This window comes from Falco rusticolus, chromosome 4 (assembly GCF_015220075.1).
Source record: "Falco rusticolus isolate bFalRus1 chromosome 4, bFalRus1.pri, whole genome shotgun sequence".
Taxonomy (NCBI): domain Eukaryota; kingdom Metazoa; phylum Chordata; class Aves; order Falconiformes; family Falconidae; genus Falco; species Falco rusticolus.
Window position 1 is genome coordinate 46,781,654 of NC_051190.1, and position 26,735 is coordinate 46,808,388.

A 26,735-nucleotide genomic window follows, 5' to 3' on the forward strand; every position below is an offset into this window, starting at 1 on the left:
GGAAACAGCCCAGTCTCTGCCATAGTCCGAAGGGCACTGTATCAAAGAAAACATAATGGTCAGTATCATTAAATGAAGAGTCTATCAAGGAGGTTAATAATTAAGAGAGATGTTAAAAACGTTGCCATTTTCTTTTTTCCTTTGTCATAGCTTTCAGTGCCAGATGGGGAATCCTCTCATGTAAACTCCCAAGCCTGACAGGTCTGGAAATACATTTCAAGGCCTCATAAAACATTAAAGATGTTTGTGCATCTGTTACTTGCTTATGCTGTTAGGTATGGCAGCCACAACAGCACAATTTTGTCATTCACATCAATAGCAGCTTTCTTTTACTGTGGATTTTGTATTTTCCTTGTGTCGTTCAGGTTTTAATTTAGCGATCCCATTCTTGGGCCTAAGATGGGTCTGGGATCTCCAAAAATCGAGGCCATGGGCACAAGCCAACACTGCACAGAAGCTCTGATGCCTTTATCTTGTAACGGCACCTTTGCAATCTCACAGTTTCATTTATCACCATAAACACCATGGTATTTAAAACTGCGACTGGCAATTATAAAGTATTATCCTATTAAACTGCATGCCAGTTTTTATAGGGATGATCTCATTTTGCTGAAATATATTTATTGTCGCAACGTTTCAGTTCAGTAGGAAAATGCATCAGTCTGAAGGTTTCGTGGCAACGTGGAATTCTGGAAGTGCGAAGCCAAGTCTCCCAGTGAAATTGTCGTACGATGACGCAACATAAATGACATCAGGTTCCTTCAGCCAGGCTGTTCTTGAGGTAGGTTGGAAAAATGAAGAAAGTTCCCTGCGAACAGGGCCATGCGTGGAGCCACGTATCAGCGCAGAACGCGCAGCGGGATCTGCCAAAGCGACTGCCGCAAGGCCGCAGTTACGGCCACGGCTGCCAGGGTTGGGTCACGAGAGGGGGCGGCTCTTTTCATTAATTTCCCCGGGTTTATGTTGTTATGAAAAAACTCTAGTTTCATAACACTGGATTATGTTTACGGGGCTTCCAGGGCGGCCCCCCCGGAGCAGCGCCCCCCCCCCCTCCTCATCCCCGGGGCTCCTGTAAAATGGCGGCCAGCAGCCACGGGGCAGGTACCGGTGGGGCGGGACTGATCTCCGCTCCGCCCTACGGGCGATCCCCGCCCCCCGGGATCCCCGCCCCCCAGGATCCCCGCCCCCGGGGTCCCCGCCCCCCGGGGTCCCCGCCCCTCCCGGGGTCCCCGCCCCGCCTCGCTCCCCCGCCCTGCCAGGGTGGGTAAAATGGCGGCCGTGCGCCGGCGGGCTCCTTCCCTCACAGGCGGCCTGGCCTGGGGGCGCCCCCCACCCTCTCCCCTCCCTGGGATCTGCCTTGCTGTTCTGCACAGGGCCTCGTTTCTTGGGTGGGGGGCTGTGCTGCAGGTGTTTGAAGCGTCCGGGAGCTTCCCGCTTCCCTCATTATTCTCCCTAAGCATCTCTCCCGAAGGGTGCTCTGGCTCCTGTTCAGCCCACCCTCCCTGGGGTCCTCAGTGGCTTTATTTCTTTTCCTCCTTTGCCCTCTGACCTCCCCTTGCCATTGAATAATGAACTATGTACAATTTATTTAAGGAACAAAGTGCCTGTGCTTTCGTTTGTCTTAAGAGTTGATAAACATTCAGAGACCCTCATTACTGACTTTGAGGATGCACTAAATTCTTGGAATTGGTGACATAAAGAATGTACTAATTACCGAGGCTTCGGATTTCTGTTATCTTTAAAAAGACACCTGGTCCTAATGATAGGAAGAAATTGTATGGAAGAGGGACAATCAGTTAAGTGTAAATATATTTACTCAAAGAATGTAGGTATAGTAATTAGGTCATGTAACCATATAGTTTGAAAGAAATAATGAAATAACTAATGAAAGAAGGGGGCTGTTTCTCTAACTTTCTCTAACAAGGGACCTGTTTATAAGTTATCTAGAGGGAGCAACTAAAAGCAACAAGAATAAGAGACAGATAGTTGACAAGGACATAAATTAGCTCAGACCAATAAGAACACTGCAACCTTGCAAGACCATCCCATTCCAGGCAAAGGGTGAGAAGTACACCATGAGGAAGACTACGGCCTTCCTCCCAGAGACCCCTGCCCACGTCCCGGAGACCCCTGCCCACAATTCTTAAAAGAATTTGTGCAAGCGCGAAGGACTGATAAGCTAATTAACATACAAAGCAAGAGTAGGTGGGTTAATGTATAGGCGTTAATTGAATATTCATTGGTTTATTGTATGAATATGAGATAGTTCGTCACTTCAGGTTTGGTGGAGCAATCCCCCATGCACCCAGTGCTGCTGAATAAAGATAACCTCCGTTCACTCGAATATTGGTGACTGATTCTTTAAATCACCATTCACAGGCCACCCCCTTCCCCCTCTCCTCTGGCTTTTTCTCCTCGGGGTCTCAGCCCGTGGACTTCCATTATCTTCTGGCTTCCCCCCTTGCCTCTTCGTGCCGTGGCTCCAAGGCTTTGCTTACCGAGCGCACCCGCTTGCTCATCCTTGGGTTTGTGGCTCCGTCCCGTGACCTCGTTAGCCAGACTTAGCGCAACCTCGCGAGCCACAGGGCTCCTGCACTGCTCCACTGCGGGCATCCTTCTGAATAATGCTTTCTGGTTTTTCTTTCCTTGACGTTCCCTTGTGTTCTTCTCACTTTTTCTGGTATTCAGTTCTTGAATGGTGGTTTTGTCTTTGTAGCTGAGGATAATTTCCTTCCCAGTGACCTGGTCTGGTGATATCCACTTGTTCGGAGGGGTTTGTCCTCTTCAGGTGCACCTTGTCCTGGTTGTCTGTGGAAGGACGCAGTCGTACCTGTTATTTCACTCCCATGTTACCTTCTTTGTGGTTAGTTATAACCACTCTTTTTCATTCTCTCCGTGCTGTCATTTCACTTGTGAGGTGAACTATGTCACTGGGAGCATGTTTGTCTCTTCCTTGTGCTGCAGTAAGATCACGTCTTTAAATTTTCAGTGAATTGTAGGAGAACTTCTCTAGCCTCTCCCGGGTCAGTGCAGAAAGCAGTGGAAGTCGCTGTGTTGAGCTCTGAAGCAGAGCAAGCATTTTCAGTCAATAGCAGGCATGTTGCCTGGTGAACATGTTGGTTCAGGTTTCTCTGCACCAAGCTTCACTAATTAAACCAGCAACACTTAATCATTTGTGGGTAGATGTGGATAAGTTTTAATTCAATTTAAATTTGAGGCTATTATAAGTTGCTACTGAAGCTGATTTTTCTCTTGCCCTTGATTTCCCTTTTCCTTTACGTATTAATATCCTTTGTAGGCGTTCTTTCCCCCATACTTGTTGTGCGGTGGTCACACTATTAGCCTAGTTTTGGAAATAATATCCTTTAAAATTTAGTAGTGGATAATAGACCTCCACAGTCAAACAACAAAATGAAAGGAAGCAAGATGGAAGCTTTTCTGATTGCCATTAGTCATCTTTATTCCAAGCTCATCATTTATGAAGCTTGTGGTTGTGCGTGTTTTTATACCATTTGTGATTTTGTAGTATAATTATTTGTAGTATAATCTATTTATCCAGTGAGCTGTTAACATCTAGATTTTAACTGCGATAGAAAATTTTGATAACCATTTTTATACTCTTCAGTTTTGCTACGTATCTCAGACTAAACAGGGAAGTAAATGGCTGGGAAGCACTTGGCAAATCTGGTTATGCATTTCAGTGTTGGCATTTCTGATCCCTTCTTAAATCATAACAACTTTCAGGGACTGCTGGCAGCATGCTTTCATTTGCCTATATCTCTGGTGTATAGGAGCAAAGTAATACAGAAGCTTATGTCTCTGTGTATAGGAGAAAAAAAATACTTTTTTTTTTCTTGTAGTAGCGTAAATCACTACTTCTGCATATTACTTACTAGTTCTGGCCAGGGGCATGAGGTCTCATTGCATGCTGTAACCTTGTTTAGCCTAGAAAGACAGGCTAAACTTTGCTTACTGACTGACTACATTTTGTAGTCACAGCTTGGTGTGAAAAATACTTTGTCCAACTGTCCGTAAGATAATATTAATTACATTTCTCATAATCTTCCAGTCCTTGAAATATCAAGATAATGTTAAGCAACAGTAAAACCCATAAATCCAAAAATCCAAAAAGCACACTGTTTGAAATTTGGTTTTGTTTTTGTTTCCTCAGAGACTTGGGGAAAATGCCCAGGTTTTCTGTACTTTGGAATGTTTGGCAAAACCTACCTACCACTCAGAAGCCCACATATGAGCTAGTAGTAGGGAGTTATGAAGAGCCTGATGTGTGCTTTAAAAATAGTTGTTTGAGAGTGGCTTGTTAGTCTTGAGATCAATTATTTATTGCCACAAAAATGAGTATGTGGAAGTAGATTTACTGACCTGTTCTTAGGCGGCTCAAGTGTCTACAGTGACGTTAACTGCCTTATTGAAGCCACAGATTTAGTTTGCATGCATCAGTAATGGTAAGGCCATTGATACTGCTGCCAAACTTGGCACTAAGATTGTTTGGACCAACAACAGTTACAGAGTAGTCTGTGTTTTAATGCGTTTTTAATACATTTGACATGAATGGTTTGGTTTTGCTGCCAGAGGTTTGTGGTTTCCAAAGCATGTATTGTTGATGGTCTTAAATACAGAAAATATGGCAATGTGAACACCATAATGCTTAAGGAGTCTCCTGGGGTTTATGAAGTAATTATTTGGCGTGAACGTTTATGGCACCTGCACAAGCCTCAAGTGTCTCTTATCACCACCATAGAAGCCATAAAGCACCACAGGATTACTGTGTTATCAGACTTTGAGTGTCTTCATACTTCAAGGATGTATTTCAGAATTCTAAGATCTACTTTTTAAAGTCTCATTATCATCAAAACATACATTAATCACACAATCTCCACAAACTTCACTTACATCAACAAAAAGAATTCCTCACACCAGGGCATTGTGGAGGAAGGTGTGACCATACCTAAAAATGTTTGAAAGTTTGAAACAGCAAAGCTCTACTGAGTCTTGTGGTGTTGTAACATGAGTCTGTGCAGGGCAGCAAAGTTTGGAGAAAGCTTGAGTGTCAAATTAGATCAGAATCCTAGCTGAAAAGGATAATGTAATTGTTGTGCTAAGCATACCAATTTGCAGCAAATAGTGAAGCAACATGTAGTCTTGATCTGTTTTTATCTCCAAACATACAGAGTTTTCAAGGTAAGTGCTTTAGATAATCCTTTAGCTTAATATATTACACGATGAAGTACAAGATCTGTTTTCAGGGATTGTCTGTCAGTCAACTGATCAAAGCGCTGGCTGATGTCTGACCATTAGTGGTTGGGGTTTTTTTCCCATTTCCAACATTACACTTTGTATATGTTTACATGCTGAACGCTTTTCTGAATAGGTGGGATGTCTAAGGGTGTCTCCTCACACAGATCCACTTTATTTGTGCCTTTTAAAGGGTTTAACTTCAGAAATTGTAGTTGTTTAATCCTGAGTATCTTGAGTATTACAACTGACAGGAGATACGTATCATCAGCGCAGTAACAACAACTAAGCCTTGTCTTTCAGAAATTTCTCCCAAGAACAGCTTAGAGATGCTGAAGAACACTGTAGTCAAAACTGGTCTGGGGAAAATTCATACCGAGTATAAATTCAGGATCAGCCATCATGGTCATGTGTGAGCACTCAGTCAGGTGTGACCAAAACCAATTCAGAACAGCTCCAGGCATATCAAGCGTGGCCTTCAGATGATATTGATACGTCCCAGTATTGATATTGAAAGGTCTCTTCCCATCCTCCCTCCCACAACCCTGCTTGAGTTTCCTGTAGTATGTGTACATGACTTGCTAATTGTCCTGTAACTATGGTCTCCTGTGTTCTAATGTGACCTCTCGTATTTTAGTCAGTTCAGCAGTAGATGTAGGTGTTACTTCTACTGCCTCTATGATATCATGTGAGAAAAGATTCAGGATAGTTTGAACTGGATGGGCAGTAAGCTTCTGAAGAAAGTAAGTCTCTCTCCTGTGAAATCGTGATGCTTCAGGCTTTAGGATCTACCTGGTAGGGATCAAGTTTGATTTTGTCCCCACTTTATGGGTAAAGCTTATGCACTCAGTGCTTTTTATGTTTGCTGGTTAACTACCTCTAAGATAATACTCTAAAACATCTTTTAAGAACAGTACTGTGTTAAAAAAAAAAAAAAAAGGGTGGGGGGATGGGGCTTGTAGGCAGTGAGGGCTCTGGGTGAATTACATTAGGAATTCCCTGTTTTGGCACAGTATCAAATTATGAAGATTGTGCAGGGTTTTATTACCCATCAGCAAAGTGTCTGTTTTGGAATGTATTGAACTAACCACTGTGATTTATCAACAGAAACGATTACTACGTCCCAAGAGGTTACTTTTCTCTGGCCATCAGAACGTGTTTTGCTGACATGTTTGTTTTGCTTAAATCTGCCGTATTTAGTTTTGAGACTTCAGGTTGAATTTGCAGGCCTGTTCCTGAAAGAGCTTTTTTGTAACTGTAAAATGAGCGTATATAACACAGAAATTCAGACTAAAATCATATAATCTCTGTGGTATGGTTTCTGCGGTAGTTTGCCAGAATCATTTTATTGTTCCTTACTTGCTGAGACTGCTACCAGAGAGCAAAGTGCAGCTGATATCAGCATTTCCTAGGGACTTTTATCTCAGTCGAGTATTCTGTTCTCATGCTTTAAAGATGTCATTTAAAGTGAGTCATTGGCTTTACATCTCATGTGATTTATTATAGACATACATCGCTAATGCTTTCCAAGGAAAAAAAACAGATTTTATTTTTTTATTCAGACTTGTGGCTTTGAACAAGTAGGCTGGTTGGGAGTTTGCTTAACTAGGGAGTTGCTCTGATTTATTTTTTTAATCTATGTACTGAGAACACTTCAGCAGACAATGGAGCTCACGGGAGCTTGTGATTATTTTTATAGGTATACTTCTGCTTTGGCGTCAAGGATAAATAGATTCATCAGCACCTTTTGGTCTGTATGGATACATCAGTGTTTTATTCTTCTGAAAAAGTGAGGTTTATCTGCACTGAGTGCAGATTGGTAGCTCTGATAAAGGAGCAGATCTGACATCTTGAAGAAAAAACGTGAACTTGTGAAGCTTTGGGAGTGTAGAAAACTTCCTAGACTGACTCTCCATACCAAGTGTGCAGTAACATCTCCAGCTCATTCAGTCATTAGCATTTGATATGCTTATTTATGGCCTAGTTCATCTTTTGTCACGATGATGACAGTGTGAAGTTATAACAAGAAGTAAAACAAAAGGAAGATAGTTTAGGCATTTTTCTTAACTGAAAGGGTGTTTTTGTAGGGGCGCGTATCAAATTTTTGCCCAGGGCGGGATAGGATGGTTGGAGGAGGAAGGAGTCCTGTGAGCTGCCAAGGAAGTCAAGTCAAATGTAGATACATTTGTGCTTGAGTAGAAAATACTGATAATCCCTGCTAGGCGCTCCATGGTAACAGAAGTGACGAGCCTTTCTGCAGAGGACAGAGGGAGAACAGGACCGTGATCCACCTCCCATAATAAAACAGTTTTCTCATTTATAAGCCCTCTTTGATCACAGTGGCAACTGTTTTACTGGTCCACATTTAATACCAGTGATAGCAAGTCTGTAGACATGATGACCTAAATATAACTGCCTTTTTTATTCTTAGTCCAAACCAAGATTGTCAGTAAGCTTTTTAAGCTAGAAATGTTATGGCTTTCAGTTGTTTGAAATGCCGGCTATACCTGCTGTAGTATAGATGAGGGTGAGAATTATGGGGGCCACCAGATTAGCTCTTGGAATAAACTGTGTGGTTCATATAGGGAGAAATTCCTTCTGGTGCTGAAGATGTGGAACTCCCATAGCTTTATTGGGCTGTTAGGAAAACAGATTCGTAGGTATTTTTTTCTCAGAATACCTGTATCACTTAACAGTTCTCTAATAAGTATGATAATAATTGAATCTTAATTTCCTAGCTGTAAGAGGTGCTGAGATCCAGTGCACAATTGCCTCTATGCATTAATATCAGTTAGAACTGCAGTGAAATTTGGAGACTTAAGAGATTTGGGTTTTTTCTGGTTTGTTGCATGTTGAAATTCCTCTCTTGTGTGAGATGTTTTGTGCCAGATTATACTAGATTATACTACAGTATAGTGCATCAGCAGCCATGCAGTGTGTTTTTAAACTTTGCAGAGTAAAGTGTGGGTCAGTATATTCATTGTCTGGAAAAAAAAAGATGGCCCATGAGGCTGTATAATCTAATGTTATGTAGGGCAGAACATGAGGAACTATAGGAAGACTTTATGCATGACTGAACAGTTAATGTTCAAAAATAAAACCTGGGGGAAAACTGTCTTAGCTTTTCCACAATATGAGGAACTGTGCTGGCTGTCACTACTCAGGAGCAAAATTCTGGAATTTACAATTGTGCTGAGCAGTAGCTGATCAAATCTTGGACATTAAGAACAAAAACAGAGGACAGAAAACATTCTAGAATGACAGTGGTTTGCCTGTGCTTGGGATACGGATGGCATGCTCTGCTCTTCTTGCCTTGGAGAGGATACGGTAGGACTTGGGAAGGGCTGAGGCTAGTGACAGAGGTGATCAAAAGCAGAGCATAGCTTCCATAGCGAGGACGGCCGAGCGGGCTGGCACCTTTCAGCCTGGGAGAGATGATTTAAAGCAGACACTAGATGTTTACAGAATCTGAAGTGGCATGAAGCAGGCACCACTGGAGACAGAATACCGTGAGGGCTAGACCTGAATGTGCTTATTGCCAGACAGTAACTTTTTGACCGACTTCACATGGTTGCTTTATCACTATTGCATTACTTTTCTTCTCTGTGGGCTTCGTTTTGCTGAAGCTGTCTCTGCCTCCAGTGTAAACTGGTCTGGACTCCCTCTGTAGGCAACAGAAAGCAATAGCCACGGTGAGTTACCTTCCAGAGATGCCCGTTTCTCTCAGACCACCTGAGAACAGACAGAATTTCTTGATGACTTGTGTGTCCTCTGGCTGGTGGCCAGCAGATATTCAAGGTGCCAGGGCATTTGGTTTGATCTGCCATCGGTGTGAAGTCTGCAGCCCCTAGGCAGCTGTCAGGGTAACTGGATGATTTAAGTTGTTGCACGTTGTGCAGATACAAGACCCCCATTTCTTGAGGGATGTACTCTTTTCCCACATACGATGTGTTTCAGTCCTTAATAAGTATCTCTGGGTATTGCCGTTAGTGAATCACCTTTGACTTTCTGGTGAATTTCAGAGAAATGCTTCTAGACTGCAGCCTGTTATCTGCTTCTTTTGAATGGTAAGACATATCTCTTATTTAACAGTGTTCCAGATGTAGGTATTTCTAGAAAGTCAAAATAAAAAAATCTTATACTTTCCCCCCCTGCCCTGCCCTCACCCCTTCCATTGCAAGGATATCTATTTTGAGTTGGTATCTCTCATACTAGCAATAACATTCAATTTTATGTTTTAATGAAGTCTTGTATCTCGCTTTAGAAATTTGCAACATACCCTAATTTTGGGGTGACTCAAACTGAGCACCATTTGGAATTGGGATGGACCTCTCATGGGAATAAATTACAACTGCCTTCTTGTCCAGAGTTATTGTCAATGATTCCTGCTGTTTTCCCTGCACCTCCAGCTGAGCTCTCCTGGAGTAAGCACAATTAGCTTGCTTCCTGCTCCCAAGTCATTCCCTGCCAATTCCATGAAAATGTCATTAGGCATTTTTTCTATAAACAATCTCATTATCTGCTATTTGAGCCAGACGTTGAGAAATTAAATCTGTGAATTGTCTGCTGTGTCAGTCATTTAAAACCAGTTATTTTCAGTACAGTCTGTTTTATTAATCTTTTTGGGTTTGTCTTGGAATTCTGTACACAGGATAATTACAGTTATGAACAACAAACATCTGCAAGCAACCATGGAGAGCTAGCAGTTACACCAGCTCGTGCCAGACTACTCAGCTGCAGCATGCTGCCAGGGATTCGTACTGCCCACCAAGGGAATGCTGCGGGAATCCAACGTCCATGTCTCGTGTACGTATATGTTTTATTTCAAAGTTCTTGCAGCACAGGTAGGTGGTTCTCAAATAGGACACTTAAAAAAACTAAGGGCACTAGTTCCTGTAGTCACAGAAGGAGATGAGCTTCCTGCTCAAATTGCTTTCTGGAGAAGCCTCTCTCTCCACTAAGAAAAAGAGAATATTATCTTCAGTATGAAGTTACTCTTGTGAATTTTACCTTCTTGCTCAAATATCTGTTTCATATCAGGCATTCAGTTCTCATACATAGGTTGTGTTTAATGCATGTTCTGAAACTGGAAATAAGAAATCAACAAAATGATTTTCACTTCTTTCTTTTGTGTCTTTGTAACTGGAAAACATAACACTGTACTTCATAATCATGAATGTATGAGCAGTATTTTTCCATATCTGTTTTTTGTAAGGATATGATGATGTGAACTGTGGATTATCGATGCTCTTCATTAATTCACTTAAATTATGCTAGAAAAAGTGATATTTCTGTAGCAATTTGAGAAATCTGAAACTGTTACAGAATTATTATTCTAACGTTTTAATGGGTGATGTAGATTAGTTTACTTATCATTGGTTTTTATGGAGGGGACAGGGGAGGAGGTTTAAATAGGAACACTGAGAGACTCTAAAAATATGTTCTTCAAGCTCCTGGACATGTGTATATCTGAAAAGCATAAGATGGTGAGCAGTATATTTGTAACTGAAATTACTGGATAACTTTGTCTTGTTGAGGAAGTAAGAAGTGCTAAAACATGACATTTTGTTAACCCTTATTTTTTTCTTCTCATATTTATTTTAGTAAGGAAAAAAGCTTTCTTCTCCAGATAAAAAGCAAATATTTTGATGATAAATGGAGTTTTCTCTGCCTACTGGAGTGAATCTGTGCCATTTCAAACTTTTCATTTATATAGCTTTGTATTTCTTCACTTGAATTCTTATGATTTTTGTTAGATAACCTCCTTCTGTTTTAAGAGAAATTTATATCGATGTGCTAAACATCTCTTTCCTAACTTCTTAATTTATATGAAAGTTTGGGAATACATCTTCTGGGGTTCCTTCTGTCCTGCAGCTGGTTGTTGCTGTGTCCAATAATGTCTGGGATTGGGGTCAGCTGCTCCTGTGGAGGGAAGTGTGGAACTGAATTCCACTGTGAGAAACAAAACTTGAGAGGGGATTTTCCCCCTCACCTGTGTTGCGTTCTCAGTTTGCTACCCAAATGACAGCTCACTTGTTATGGTGGAAGAAAAGAGAGATCTGTTCCTTAGTGATGTTTGCAGAGAGCTAACGATATCTTACAAGCATATACTTAACATCCAAGTAGTTACACCACGTAAAACTCCTCCGGATTTTTTTTCAGAAGCAGGCATGTGATCCACCTGTAACTGCCTGGCCTCTCTGAACTCACATCTGTGTTGGTTATGATTCTCAGTGCCTTACTGAAAACTTAAATGACAAACAGGTCCTGGGGCAGAAGGGTCCTTAGGTCTTTCTGTTTTGGGAGGTGACGTGTATCTTACCAAGTGCATATGCCTACAATATTGTCACCTGTATGTAAACCAGCTACATTAGGTTTGCTCTACAGTCAACAAAAAGCTAATCACATACATACATTTGGCCAGATGTAGATCTTGCAGCCAAGCCTGGGCTGACTGTATAGGAAGCCTAAAATGAATAGGTTGTGTGTGAGTGCTTACAGTAGTGCAAGGTAGCAAAGGAGAAATTCATCAAACTGTTAGTGCTTGTGAGCTTTTTATACATTGCAGGTTTGAACGGGACTCCAAAGGGCATTTTTTTTTTGTTTTTAATTTGAGTGTTTCAGGAAATTTTCCATTTATTTTCAGTGGACATTTAGTGTTTTAGTAGAAAAACAGTGCCATCATTGAAAGGGAAATGAATATGTTGCCCTGTCTGATTGCAGACTTACCAGAAGCACTTAGAATGACAAAAGCACAAAAAGAAAGACGTTGTTCAGAAGACAGGAAACCAAGGAAACAGGAGCTCCGCAGGCTTTACAACCAGCTTCAATGTCAGCTCTGTGCGTCCCTTGCACAGGAGCAGGTGCATGTGCGGCACATATCCGGGGAGCCATCAGAAGGTGGGATACGTTTATGGAGTTATGAACGTGACAGAGCTTGCTTATGTTCTAGAAGTGTGTACAGCAAGTAAAAGATCTTTCAGAAACATTTCTGAAAGAAAAATTGCAGTAGAAATACATGCTACGTGAACAAACTTGGGATAACTAGGTGTGTTGCTCAGCTTTGCCAAATGGCCCTCCCCTAAAATTGTAATCTATGCTGAGAAACCTAACCATTTGAAAAATGTTTTCTATAACATTCTTCTCTAAACTCATGTGGAAGTGATGTTACAATTAACAAAGACATCACTTAAAAAAAAAAAAGTCTGTTTTGTCGGTGAGATCAGAAGTTGATCTGCACTGTTCATTGTCGTTTGTTGAGCCTAAAAACTGTTGTTTGAATAGAAGTTTAGAAGCAGCTGACTTTGGGAACTGCTTGCAGAGAAGGGATGCTGAGGATGAAAAAGGAAGAGGTGGTGTGAGCTATAACCTATTCAGAAATGTTCTAGAATACTGAAGATGCCAGTGTCTGGTGTGTAACATCATACAGATGTTCATGTCAGCTTGTGATAAAAAAGCTTAAAATCTTTCAGGCCTAACTACAGTTTTTGTAGTTGATATAAAAACCATCATCAAAGAAATAATTACAGTCAAATTTGCAGAGCACAAAAATTTTAGCAGTCTCAAATTGCCTTTTCTTTTGAAAGACTTTTTACCATTGGAATAATTCCCTGTCTTTGGAGGGATCCAGTCTTTGCAAAGAGTAACTTTTTAATGTTACCTGTTGGACGTTGTGGCAGTCTGAATGTGAGAGATACTCGAGCAGAAGCTTTTGCTTAACAAAACAAAATTTTTAGCATAGCCTTTGCTTCTGTGTTGCATTAGAGGTACAAATCTCAGTAATAAATTTAATCCACTACTGTCAGCTGCTATAATAATTGCTATAATGACAAGGAACAGAACAAATGGGGCAAGATTTTATGGTGACAAACAACTGACAACAGTATGAAGAATTTTTAACTTAAATAGTATTAAGGATGTCTTCTTAAATATTAAAGAATTTGGCTACTAATCCAGTTTTCTTCATTCACAGGCTAATAAAAACAGAGGGAACATGCAACAAACTTGTGGAAGAGAAGGTGATGAAACCAGAAGCAGAGCTACACCTATCTCTGAAAATATACCTGGAGGGCTACTGGATGCACAACCTGTTTTACATGACCATGTAGAAGACGTTAACATCTTGCAAGATAAATTGCTGTGTGAGGCTTTTGATTTCAGACATTCTTATCATGATTTTTAACATATTTGCAAAGTGATTTTTCAACAGTGCTTGATCTAACTGTTGAACTTATTCCATGCTGGTTTATTTCATGCATAATTACCTTACTCTGATTTTTCAAATATACAATTGTAGGCTTTAATGCAAGATTTTGTATTAGTCAGGCTTTTTTTCTGTGGGTAAATATTGATTGCTGTGCCAGGTGACGAAACATTCAGATTGCTTCTGTTGTTGTTATTTCATGAATTCCTGAAAATACTACTTTGCTTTTAGTTATGAAATTGTACATTAAGATTTGATATCTAAATTGAATCTTCAAGTACAGCATTTCCAATTAGATTAGTTTTTATTTTTTCCATTCTCATGTAAGCAAAAGCAGATAAAAAGGAAAGACGAGGAAAAAAAAAAAGCAAGTGTAAGAATTATTTTTGCCTGGAAAAGCCTGTGATGGCACAAGCAGGTGATTGAATACCAGGGAGTAGGTGGGTGCTGCAGGAGGTAGTAATGATCTTAAAGAGAACATACCTGGGTGCACTATGGACTCAGAAAAACTGCTGTAAGAAATTCTTTGCTAGACGATGATTGCTATATCTTATGAGCTGTAAAATGAAGTCATATCCATTATGATAAAAATGCTGTCTTGTCACTGTATGTGAATGAATCATGTTCTAGTTAAATTTGTGAGGTTTTCAGTTGTGTGTTCCTAGAAGCCTTTGCAGCTTAAAGTAGATGTTGCATTTCCTTCCTGTCTTAAATAACATTGTAACATTGCTGGGAGCTTTTAAAATAGCTGTTGTACATTACTCAACGGGTTGGCAAAATTTTTATAAAGAGTAAGTATGTGCATCTTGCAAAAGTACATTCTGGTGAGAAATTCCTGAATGCAAAACAGTTGTTACTGTCATGGGTAGTTATCCTGAACAACATGTTTTATGTCTCAGATTAGAAATGATGAAGGAATAAATATCAGACTTCATTGTAAGCTCCAAGTGCAGTTTCAGTGGGTTTGTATTTAATATTCAGAGAGTAGTGCTAGAATCCTACCACCAAAATAAAAAATGTGATAAGAGGTGGGGAAAAATGTTCTACTCCTGCCTGTGCCCATAAAACTGCAGTATGTGAGTGACAGAGAAATGCCAGTAAATAACAGAAATATCCATGGAGATCCCCACAGACTTAAATCTAAATGACAGAGGTGATATATTCTGCTATTCTCTGTGCTTTTGAGGGAGAATTTCTTGTATGATTACTGCAGTTAAGAAGATTACCAGGCAGCTGTAAAATCCTGCATGCACTCAGTTGTCTCAGATCTTTAACATTTTTAGAAAGAAGCTCTGAACCAAATTCTTCATTCACTTGACATTCATCCCTAGGAAGCTCTGTTTATTATCAAGTGCAGGTTAAAGGGTTGTTTTGTTTGTGGTTGTCTTGGGAGGGGTGCGTCTGTTTTGGTGGTAAAGTAGCAAAGGTAATTTCTTACTTGTCTGTCTATATGATAGAAATTATCACAGAAGTTTGTATGTTCCAGGTGGTTTTACAGACCTGTGAAAATGCAATCTAGAAAATAATTTCAAAGTGCTAAAAAAAAAAAAAAAGGGGGCAGGGTCCCAAGGATAGGCAAACGTTTAGAGAAGCAGCAAAGACTGGGAAAGGGAAAGCATGTTTGTTTGCTTCTTATTTCTAACATGTCACTTTTATCCTCTCCAGAGACAATGGGACTTTCTGTAAAAAAGGCTTCAAGCAGGGCATCAAGCCTGTTAAATCCTGGTGGTGGCAGGCAGCATGTTCTTGAAGGTATCATGTCAGGAAAACTGTTGACAGGTGGGTATCAGCATTACCCAGAAACCTCACTGGAACCTTTGGCACAGCAGCTCATGCTGGGAATGTTGTTCCTCAGTTCTGCCACCTCTTGGTTGTTTTCTTTTGAAAGCGTGTGAAGTGTGATGCGTTGACTCCTCTGCACTGCTGAGTTGCTCTGTTAAAACAATATTGATAGCAACACTCTCTCCAGGAAGGGAGAGACCTCTGTACCTTCTGATTTCTAAGGAAAGACTAATATTTGAATTTGTCAGAGATGTGTTTCAAGCCCCCAGGCATGCTTACTTGGCTTTACAAAGCTCACATTGCTTTTCTGAACGCAGTCGTTATTTATAGAAAAGCTTTTAAGAGATGTCTTGAATGCTGTAGCTGTGTGCTCATTCCAGAGAGTCTAAAGCTTGATCACTTTGTCACATTTTCTTACTTGAGGTAAAGCAAAATTCCAGAACTGTTTAAACAGTTTTTAAACTTGATTTTTGATTCTTTGCCTTCTGTGTTTTGCTGTTAAAAACCTGGTTGCCACATATTTTTTAATGTGTTTTCTTTCTCATATCTTGCGTTGTCAGATGAACCTGGGCTGCAAGATCCCTGTTAGAAGAAGTTGGATACTTTGGAGACTGTAGGAGTAAGGTGATGTCACAGCCCATGCACAGGTAGAAAAAAAGAGCACTTTTAAACTACTGAGAGATGTGGTCTGCATTTTACTTATTATTGTATTTCTGTCACAAGTAACACCAGAAATTGTGTTGGTGTTGCTCACTTTTTAATGAAAGGATTCATCAAAGTGGGTGAATATTGCAAACGAGAGCCCAGTTGTCTTTAAATATGCTGTTTGTTTTAAATGTTTTTGTCTGCCATTGGGTCCTCTGTCACATTTTTTATTGCCTGTGTGGAAAACTATAGAACTTATTGTGGCACATAAAACTGAACAGCGCATAACTCAAGCCCTGTTCCATTCTGTTTGCTTAGTCATTCTTAGTTTGGTATGCAGTAGGAAAGGTCATTTACGTATAATTACTTCTTTTTCATTGACACTTAAAATTTGCCTGACCATGCAGTTTATTTGCAATGAAAGCATTGACTTCCTTATTGAATAAGCAAACATTAAAATCCTACAGTTACTTATGTTAAATATGATGAAAGAGAATAGCATATGAGACTAAATTACAATTGCTGTAACCAGTCTTGACTGAAACCTGTGTGTCTCAGTGCAGAAGTTTAAGGTGATTTCAGCTTGAACACGAAATTCTTGGTTTCTAATTTTCAAAGTAGCTGGCTACCTTAGCTTTAGGTGAGTGTTTGCAAGATAAGCTTAATTGCTACGTATGCTGTAGTGGTGGTGATCTTCTAAATAACTTTCCACCTTCCATGGCATGTGTAGGAAGAACTGCAGAATTCTATGTATTTCCTTCATACAGCTGCCTTCAGTTCAGTTGGGTTGTTATCATTTTATCTTGTCCATCTCCTAGCATGATTTAAAAATGCTAACTTTCAAGGGGAAATAAAAAAACACACACAAAAAAAACCCCAAACAAAACTAACAAAAAACAGGAGACTTGGAATGGGGCCCTTGGCATCTCCAAAAAGTATATTTAATGCATGTGGTAAAAAAAAAAAAAAAAAAGAGACAGCTAGAAGAGTAGAGGGTGAAGGAGGTGGAAGAGATTACAAAAAAGATGCTGCCTAATAATGATACTGCGTGTATAAAATAATGTTCATATGCTTCCAACTTTTTATATCTAAAGAGGTCCTGGTTTAGTCTGTTTACATTTTTAATGATTTTTCCTTGAAATACTGTACTGTAAGTACTTTTAAATTGTACTATAATCACTACAGAAATCGCACCACTGTGTGAGAGTGAAGTTGCCTGTAGCAACAGTTCCTTTCCTTCTGTTATGTCTCCTTCCCCTCCCACTCCCTTGCTCTAGAAAAAACCTCTTCCCACAGTAAAACAGGTAGACAGTCAAATACTATTAAAGAAAAAAAAAGTAAACCCCTCCCATCCTCTAGTATTGTATATATTCTTTATAGATTTTCTTTATTACTTTGGATTTCTACCCTCCAACTGGAGGCAGTTTATAGCCCTGTTGTACAGGTTTGGGGTTTTTTACCCCACCCTTTTCGAGCAGGGGTCTTGCACTTCAGGGGTTACTGTTTGGGAGCAGTGGTGTGCAGAGTTGTACAGAGATACGTAGTTGCTTGCTTAAAGCCTTTTTGGTGGTTTTGGCAAAGCTGACCAAGCAAATGTGTGGAGGAGAGGCTGTAATGTGGCTTTAGTGTTGTCATAATGGGACCAGGAAAAAGAGTACAATGGAGAAAACCAGAGTTGAACGCTTTTGTTCTTCTGTGTGGTGTTGCCAGTTAAGCCACTGGATTGTCACAGGCTTCAGCTTCATGCATATATTCTTTGTTTAAACTTCATTAAAATCAATCCTCACATTCCTTCAGGCTTTTGGGGGTATTTTGAACAATGGCTTTTTAGAATTTACTGCAAAACATTACTTCTGCATTATTCATTGTCAAATAAGCCTGTTTCTTCTTTAAGTACTTTTTTTGGGGGGTGTGTAAAGCAGGTTTGTAAAGCAGGTTCTGTTTAGGTGCTCTGAGTTAAGAGTTGTAAGCCATACAAAAATAGGTATTTGAAGAGTGATGCATTTCAGCATTTCCATAGATGTTCAAATAGATGCATTTTTGTATTAAACTATTACAGTGCAGTGTGTTCTGAGCTAAAAGGTGCTCACAGCTAGCTGGCTTAGCTGGGGCGGCTGCCATCCTTCTGTACACTTAGTGTTACCATGACCTCGTGCCGAAGCCTTGACTCTGATCTTCCTCTTGCCATGCAGTTATCGTCATCTGTTTCTGCTAAATCAGAAAGATAGGGAAGCGTTGAAATACTGTGAGTAATTTCTAACCTTTTGTCTTAGATCAAAAGAGGATCAAGTGGTGCATCTACTCCAACAAGCTTCACTCATCAGAAGGCAGAAAGTAAAACCATTAGACACTGCCACAGGTGCTGCCAGAGATGAAAGCCAAGTTACAATACCAAATGCTGAAGTCTGATGTAGCGGTCCCTGTTCGGGGTAAGTGACGTAGATGCCTGTAAAGACCAAGAACCCAGGTGCAGAACATGCATCCAAATGCTGCACATCACCCCCCAGAACAGGCACGACACACAAGCATGGGCACTGCAGTGAAGGCTTGATGTGTCCAGGTAAAACAGCTGCCACAGTGGGATTTGGGTGTAATGACCTGGCAGCTGTAGCAGGGCATCTTCCACTCGTCCCTTGAGCATGCCCGATCTACTTTCTTGCTGGGGCATAAGTTTGTGCATTGCTATTTGATCTGTAAGGGTTTAGTAAAAGCATCTTTGCTGTCCTCACCGCTTTTGGGCGCTGCTAGGGACCGAGGGGAATCTCTTGGAAGTGTCAGTCTGGCTCCCGGCAGTGCGGTGTGTGCAGCAGCATCTGAACCCGGTGTTGCATACAGCTGCTTGGAGCAGGGTAAGGTTAAGGCATCATCTAAAGCTCCAGCCATTACCAAGAGTGAAATACCCTTTGTTGTTGCGTTGAAATGTAAATCTTTGCGATGAAAAGGGGTGTTTAACCTCAGTGATTTTTCTCTTTAAACCTGGAGGTCAGATGTCAAAGACCAAGTTAGACGTCGCGTGCTGCCCTTACAAGCAGAGGAAGCCAGAGGCACGCTGGACACCTTGGCTTGCTCAGGGTGGCATTTGAAACCAGGTCACCTGGTTGCATTCTGGATGTGCCTGTTTTTCCTTTGACTATAGAGGAAGCCAGAAAGGACCTGGATGTTTGATTTCAGATGCTAAAAGGAGAGGTAAAAAGAATCCCCTTCACTGCCCCCAAGTTGCTCCGGAGGCAAGGCAGGAAAGAGTTGTCTGCTTTTGTGACATACTGACATTTGCAGATTCCCTTCTTAAAGGCTTGAAATACAGGGCAGATTCCTCAGGCTGGGAAGGCACGTGTCTGGTGAGTCCAACCGCGTTGTCAGCGTGGACTGAAGGGAGCTGCGTCAGCAAAAGAGAGCCTATGGGCTGTGGACCTGTGCTGAAAGTAGCTGTTTTTTCTGTACAAAATGTGCTGCTGTTTATAATGCATGTTGTCGCCCATCTCTTCCATCTTCCTGCTCCAACCTTCGCTTCCTTGGATAACTCCAATCCTTCGTCTTACCAGGAATGGCACTGCTCAACAGTTTTTGTAGGACATTGTGCTTGTGACCGTGAGCTTGACTCTCACTGACCCAGAGGAAGGATGTCAGGAGGAAGACTTAATAAGTGGTTAAAGCCTCAGCCTACCATGTGAGAAAAGCATTTCCCATACGATTGAACTTTGACCCAGCAATTTTGGAAGTGCTACAAAATCTTGATGTTTTGGCTCATCATAGGCTGTTTCAGAGGGACCTGGCTGTGCCACCCTGACCTGGCTGTGCAGTGCAGACACCTACCCTACTGCACTAGAGGAGGGAGGAAGACAGTTTTGAGGATCAATGTATTAAAGATTGAGGCAGTGACTGGGTGATAGGCAAATGGTGTGAGACCAGCTCTGGCAGAAGCAAGCAGGAGCCTTTTTGCCACTGTACAGCAGGACAGGGAAAGCCCATTTATGCAACCTGAGTGAGTTGTTCCTTGTGCGTGATGCCGAGTTCTCTGGGCCGTGGTCACATCTGTAACAACGACAGGATGTGGCAAAACCCGAAAGTATGAAACGTCTGTGTCACAGCGAGTACTGTGCAGACCCCAGGAGATCTGGTGCTGAGCCCAGATGTGTGGTGCAAGCGCTGTTATGATGTACTCTTGTGTTTGTTCTCAAGCTTGAAGAGAGTTGGTAACTAAGGATCCATCCTTACAGATTCAGAGGATAATGCAAGGAGTGCTCCTGGGGAAACATGTCCCAAGAATCCTATGAACAGACTGGCTTGAATGGCTTGGGGAAATTGTTTGTTGATAGAACAATATAATCAGGAGCTCAAACTACTGGCTAGTTTGGAATACTGTCTTTCTGCACTGCCTTTGCCCTTGAATTGCCAGTATTTTTTGAAGGCTTAAGCACCATTTTATTAAAAACAGAAAAGTACACAGAAAAAAATCGAGACCCCTGGATGAAGTATGGTGTTTGCCTGAAATGGCATTTTTCTTCCTTTTCAACATTTTGCTCAGAATATTGGAAATGTTAAACATTAGTGCAAAACTGGTTTCCAGCTTTCTGGCTGGGATGATGAGCTGCAGAGGCGATTATTCCCTCCCCGCTAGTTGCGGATGCTGGAGGATACAGATAAGCCACTGCCATTTGATGGTGCTTCTCATTTAAAAGTGTCTCTGCAATTGCCTGTTCCAGCCTGCAATGCATCTGTGTTTTCATCCTCTATAGACCAGCAAGGTGCAGCCATGATCTTGGATCAACCTTCCCAAAGTCTCACAGAAGACAGTGCTGAGATGGGATTAGACTTTGGGATCCCTGGTCCCAGGGATCGTTAATTTTCTGTGAGTGCTACACAGTGCTCCAGGATATGGGATCTGGTGATCTCCCAGTTCATGTCTGGCGAGGGTGTGTACTTGTGCCCTCAAAGGGTAAAAGTTGTTTTAAGTGTTGTCAAACAATGAGTCACCTCTGATTAATGCTTGATGTTTGACTGTGCAGGCGGCAGGCACTAGGACCTCTGGGACGCTGCATCTACAGCCCTTACCAGAAGAGAAATCAGGAAATAACGCAGTAGCTCTTTCTGGGAGCATGCCCTTGAAAATAAAGCTTTGCTGCTCCATATGAAAGAGAATTTACTCTCCAGGATTTCAGGAATCTAAGTCCAGGCATAGCTGCGAGCTACCCCAAGACATCATTGCCCCCAGGGCCCTGCATGGACATTGCTGGGAGGTAAGTGCAAGGCTCTGTTAGGGTTGCTGAGGGCGGCTGATGGGTCTGCTCTGCCAGTGAAGAGGGATGGACATGGTGGTGTAGTGTTAAGAGCATGGTTAAATGGTTAAGACTGTTTCTCTCAGTGGAGAAAATGGTCAGGCATCACCTGATTTTTCAGCAAAAGAGCTGTACTTGCCGTTTGTCCAAGTGACCCTTAGTGCGGCTGGGTGTTGATAAAGAAGTTCTCCAGTTTGTGTTTCAAAGGCGTGTCCATAACGCATCCAGCTCCAACCTCAGTGCAGAGGTGCAGGCTGCCAATGTCCCCTCTTCTGTTACTGTGCCATTGGGTCCTGGCAGCTCCACAGCTGGGATAACTGTGTGCTGGAAACCAGCCTGAACTCTCCAGTCCAGGGTTGGGATGGCTCCGCTGAATCCCACCGTGCTTCTGTGCTTCTCACCCTCATTCCAAGTACTCAGGTTAACTAATTAAAAAAAAAAAAAAAAGTGCGTAGAGCAGCTCCAAAACAAAGAAGGGAGAAATATCTCCTCCCAGGCTTTCTGCCCATGCGTGCCGCTTGTGGGAATGTTCATTCCAGCGATGGGAACTGCATGGATCAAACATAGATTCATAGACTTATAGAATGGTTTGGGTTGGACAGGACCTTGAAGATCATCTAGTTCCAACCCTCTGCCATGGGCAGGGACACCTTCCACTACCCAACTACACAACTCAGGTTGCTCCAAGCCCCATTCAACCTGGCCTTGGACAATCCCAGGGACGGGGCATCCACAGCTGCTCTGGGCACCCTGTGCCAGCATCTCACCACCCTCACGGTGAAGAATTTCTTCCTAATATCTTGTCTAAATCTAAACATCTCCAAGAACAAATAGGTGCTTTAGGACGAGGCATGTGAGTGTCACCCGGAGGAAGGTGATTCACTGCCATTGCCTGCTGGTGGCTGGGCTCCAGGCTCTGCCAGTGGCCAGTATCCATGTTGGGCTGCATGTTGCACCGTGAGCCCTAGTGCCAGCTGGGCAGAAGAGAAGCTGGGCCTTTGGGTGCTCGGAGAGGAGGATCTGTCCCTTCTGAGCACCACCTGCTGTCTGCACTCGGGCAGGACTGAGCAAACAGTTGCTGCTTTTCCCCAGAAATTACTGTCCCAGAGGAGGAGAAAATGAAGGACCAACTGTCAGAGCTGATGTTGTCCTTCCTGGCCCAGCCAGCATGTCCCTCCTTGTACCAGGTTGTACCATGGTGAGAGGTCTGGAGCAGACCCCATCCTTAAGCTCTGTGCCCATCAAGTCCTCGCCCATCCTGGAAGTGAGCTGAGCTGCATCCAGTCACGTCGGATGGGAGCAGGCACAGGGTGGCTGCCTTTGCATCTCTAAGTCCACCGACATAATACATGTGGCACAGATGGGCTGCAGGCTGAGCGGATGTCTCTGCTAGCTAACAATGGCTTGTGGAACAGATACAACTGCTGCCCGCTGATATTAACCTTGCAACAGCTGCAGTTGCCCCTTTGTTGTTGTTGCGCTGGATCAGGACCACATGGTACGTCCTCAGATCCTCACCGTCACGGAGACAGGCTGGGGTTTACCACCAGTGATGCAGAGGAGTGACCGTGACTCACCTCCAAAAGAGGAATAGAACAAAGACCGTCATCGCTGCTCCAAGGAGCCGAGTGAGCCCCCACGCTGCTCCCAGCCCAGCAGAGTCTGGGAGACACCGTCCTGCTCTGGCTAGAAGTTTCCAAGGGGCCAGAGAGGCAGAGAGAGATTTCAGCTGCAAAATGGATCTGGAAGAAGGGTGCTGAAATCAGAACAAAACTTACAGAAGCTGTGACTTTACTTTTAAGAGTGTGGTGGGTTTGGGGATGATGCCGTGGCACGAGGATGCATGGCAGCCCTGGCAGTGCCACCAAGGGCACAGGCTTGGGGTCAGTGCCCCAGCAGGTGAGAAGTCCCCCCTCCAGCCCCCTGTGCTGTAAAAGGAAGATTAAAGAAAATGTGTCGTCCCCCCCTTAAAATAAGGTGGGAGAGCTGGTGACAACCAGCAAGGAGGAGGGTGAGGTACTCACCAGCTCAGTTTTCGGTGGTAATCTCTCATGTCTCTAAAGAAAGGGACTGGGGAAACAAAGTCCCTCCCGTTGTAGGAGAAAATCAGGTTCAAGACCACCTGAGCGACCTGAAGATAAATAATTCTACAGGATCCAACAAGATGCAGCTGTCAATGCGTGATGACTCTCAATGGCTCAATGTCCAGGTGGAAAGCAGTAACAAGTGGTGTCCCTCAAGAGTCCACACTGGGACCGATACTATTTAATATTTTCATCAGTGGTGTGTGTAGTGGGATTGAGTGGACCCTCAGTAAGTCTGCAGATGAGACCAAGCTGGGCGGCACAGTTGATTCACTGGAAGGAGGGGATGCTGTCCAGAGGGGCCTTGACAGCCTAGGGGGAGTGGGCTCATGTGAGCTTCATGAAGCTGAACAAGGCCAAGTGCAAAGTCCTCCACGGGGGTCGCGGCAGTCCCCGGTACCAGTACAGACCGGGGGATGAATGGATTGAGAGCAGCCCTGCAGGGAAGGACCTAGGGCTACAGGTGGTTGACAAACTGGGTATAAGCCAGCAACGTGTGCTCACAGCCCAGAACGCCAACCGTATCCTGGACTGCATCGCCAGCAGGTTAAGGGAGGGGATTCTGCCCCTCTGCTGTGGTGAGACCCCACCTGGACCACTGTGTCCAACTGGGGGGTCCCCGGCACAAGGAAGACACGGACCTGTTGGAGTGGGTCCGGAGGAGGCTATGGAAGTGGTCCAAGGGCTGGAGCCCCTCTGCTATGGAGCCAGGCTGAGAGACTTGGGGTTGTTCAGCCTGGGGAAGAGAAGGCTCTGGGGAGACTTGGCTGCAACCTTGCGATATATGAAGGGGGCTTACAAGAAAGACAGAGAAAGACGTTTTACCAAGGCTTACAGGGATGGGATAAAGGGGAATGGCTGTAAGCTGAAAAAGGGTAGATTTACGTTCAGTATTGGGAAGAAATTGTTCACCGCGAGGGCGGTGAGGTGCTGGCACAGGGTGCCCAGAGCAGCTGTGGATGCCCCATCCCTGGAAGTGTTCAAAGCCAGGTTGGAGCAACCTGGGCTGGTGGAAGGTGTCCCTGCCCACGGCAGAGGGGCTGGAGCTCGATGGGCTTTCAAGTCCCTTCCAACCCAAACGGTTCTGTGAGTCTCTGATCCTCCTGTGGAGGTGGCACTGGGGATGAAGGGCTCCAGGAGGAGAAGATGCACAATGTTGAATTGGAACATGGTCACATGCATCCCAGTGTGACAAGTTGGTGGCAAGGGGAGCACGGGGACCTTGTGCAATCATCCCACAGCCAGTGAATGTGACAGTCCCACCTCAGCCCGGCCCTGCCTGTCAGCATTCTCCCCTGCAGCAGGCAGCCCGTGCGCCAGCACTGCCACGTCCCCTGTCAGCGGGGCCCCTGCAGCTGGTGCCTCTTGTGGCCCTGATGACTTGGAGCTGCTGAAACAGGAGGTGAAAAAACAAGTTCCTGGTAAAACCGCATTCCCTGCTGCGGCCACGATGATGGGCTCCTGTGGAGCCAGCAGTGCTGGTGGGTGGTGGAGCACATATTCAAGCCAGCAGTGCCGGTGGGTGGTGGAGCACATCTTTGGGCTCCAAGGCGGGGAGAAGGGGCAGGGGCCAGGACAGCTGGGTCCTGCTCCCGACTGGGTTTGGGACAGGAGTGTCCCCTGGCTTACAGCCGGTGCGGGCAGGGTTTGCAGCCAGCTCCAAGCCTTGTCCTCCGTCCTACGGTGCAGGCTGTCCCACGCGATGGACAGGTTTGCCAGCAGTTGCGTTGGCCAGAGGAGCCTGTGGGGACAGCAGCAGTGGCCAGGGCTGGGCCGGCTCAGCCCCATCTCTCCACAACTGCCTTTGGTTTTTTTCTTGGCAGGTGGCAGCAGGAGAGGACAGGGAGTCCCTGGTGTGCCGACAGCCGACCATGTCTGGGGTGAGCAGCACTGCCACAGGATGCCAGCACTTCCCCTGCCAACATCGGCTTGTGCCCAGTGCCCCTTATCTCCAGCCAGGGCTTCAGACGGTCCTTGGGGCTGACCCCGATAGCTGTGGGAGGTGGAGGGGGGCCAACTTTCGCTGTCCCTGCTGATGCTGCCTTCTCCCCTGCAGAAACACTGGCCCTCGGGGACGCAGTGTGTCACCAAGCACGACCACACCAAGCCCAAGGCCCAGGAGCTGGCCTTCCGCAAGGGCGACGTGGTCACCATCATTGAGGCCGTGGAGGTGAGCCCGTGGGTGCTGCAGCAGCATGCTGCCCTGGGCGGGCACAGAGGGGATGGGACCCTAGTGCCATCAGCTGAGCTGACAGCACCAGCCCCCTGTCCCCAGCAGGATCCCTCCTTCCTTCCCTTGCCCTGAGACCCTCTTGTCCCCAGGGCAAAGGCTGGTACCGTGCCAGACACAATGAGACGGGGCAGGAGGGGCTGCTGGCGGCCAGCGCACTGCGGGAGCGTGGTGCCATCCGTGTTGACCCCAAGCTCAGCCTCATGCCGTGAGTACAGCTTGGGGGGATCCGGGGTGGGGGGCCAGCAGCCCAGGTGAGACCCTGGAAGCTGTGGATGAGTCCGGCACGTTCCCCCCCAGCCAGGTTTTGGCTGGGCAGCGGGGGGCAGAGCAGCCTGGAGCTATGCCCTGGCAATGGAGGGATTTGCTGGAGCCAGCACACAACTTTCAAGACCCCCAGTTGTGCCCACCCAGCTTGGATGGACCTCGTAGGGAGGGGTTTTATGCAGTGGGGTCTGTGCAGCTTTGGAGGGGGCTCTGCTCTCCCCGTCTCGCTGCCAGCATGGCCCTTCTCCCCAATGCTCCTCTCCCCAGCTGGTTCCATGGGAAGATCTCCGGGGTGGAGGCAGTGCAGCAGCTGCAGCCCCCCGAGGACGGGCTGTTCCTGGTGCGTGAGTCTGTCCGGCACCCCGGTGACTATGTGCTGTGCGTGAGCTTTGGCAAGGAGGTGATCCACTACCGCGTGGTACACGAGGAGAACACGCTCAGCATCGACAGCCAGCAGTACTTCTCCAACCTCATTGACATGATCGAGGTGAGACCCCCCTCCCCAGGCAGCGAGCCCCGCCAGCACCAGACCGTGGGTGAGAACCTCGTGGGGTCACTCAGAGCAGCGGCAGGTCCCTGTCCCTCTATGGTTTTCGTTGTGTTTTGTTACCTGGTGGAATTCTCCATCCTTGCCAACGGTTTGCGGTTCCCGCTCGGTTTGGGGTGCATTGGACAGATCTGGGAGGCCCCAGGGATGCTTTCTGCTGTGAGCCAGCCCAGCTGGCAGCAGCCCCTGTCCCCTGTCCAGGGCTACGTTTCCCCCCATCCCTGCTCATTTGGTGCTTCACACAGCAGCAAGGCTTAGGGCATTTTAGAGAAGGAAGGTCCTGGCAGCCTCTGAGCCTGGACGAGGCTTGAGGCATTCTGAGCTCCCCTCTGCTGACCCAGCAGGGCTCCCACATTAGCTCCTCATGGTCTGTCTTCACCCTGTCTCATAGCTGCTGCCCGGCTCCTCTCTAGAGGGTTGTACTCCCCTATGTTTTCCTCATTTAGAC

The 26,735-nt window shown here is 44.6% G+C and overlaps 1 protein-coding gene across 7 annotated transcripts in view; it reads left to right on the forward strand.

Moving 5' to 3' along the window:
- Nucleotides 1–26,735, forward strand: part of MATK (megakaryocyte-associated tyrosine kinase) — a 31,709-nt gene that overhangs the window by 1,452 nt on the left and 3,522 nt on the right. The window contains exons 2-13 of one of the 7 annotated variants that reach the window (XM_037384507.1): nt 641–781; nt 9,905–10,059; nt 11,977–12,153; nt 13,226–13,394; nt 15,122–15,235; nt 15,799–15,885; nt 18,157–20,796; nt 20,890–21,120; nt 25,067–25,123; nt 25,300–25,413; nt 25,566–25,681; nt 26,008–26,227. In XM_037384507.1, the coding sequence (XP_037240404.1) occupies nt 25,115–25,123; nt 25,300–25,413; nt 25,566–25,681; nt 26,008–26,227 (459 nt within the window). In that variant the 5' untranslated portion in view covers nt 641–781; nt 9,905–10,059; nt 11,977–12,153; ... (4 more) ...; nt 20,890–21,120; nt 25,067–25,114. Of the gene's footprint in view, nt 1–640; nt 782–9,904; nt 10,060–11,976; nt 12,154–13,225; nt 13,395–15,121; nt 15,236–15,798; nt 15,886–18,156; nt 21,121–25,066; nt 25,124–25,299; nt 25,414–25,565; nt 25,682–26,007; nt 26,228–26,735 lie in introns of all 7 variants that reach the window. The other 6 variants (XM_037384509.1, XM_037384508.1, XM_037384510.1 and 3 more) reach the window with 6 other exon arrangements.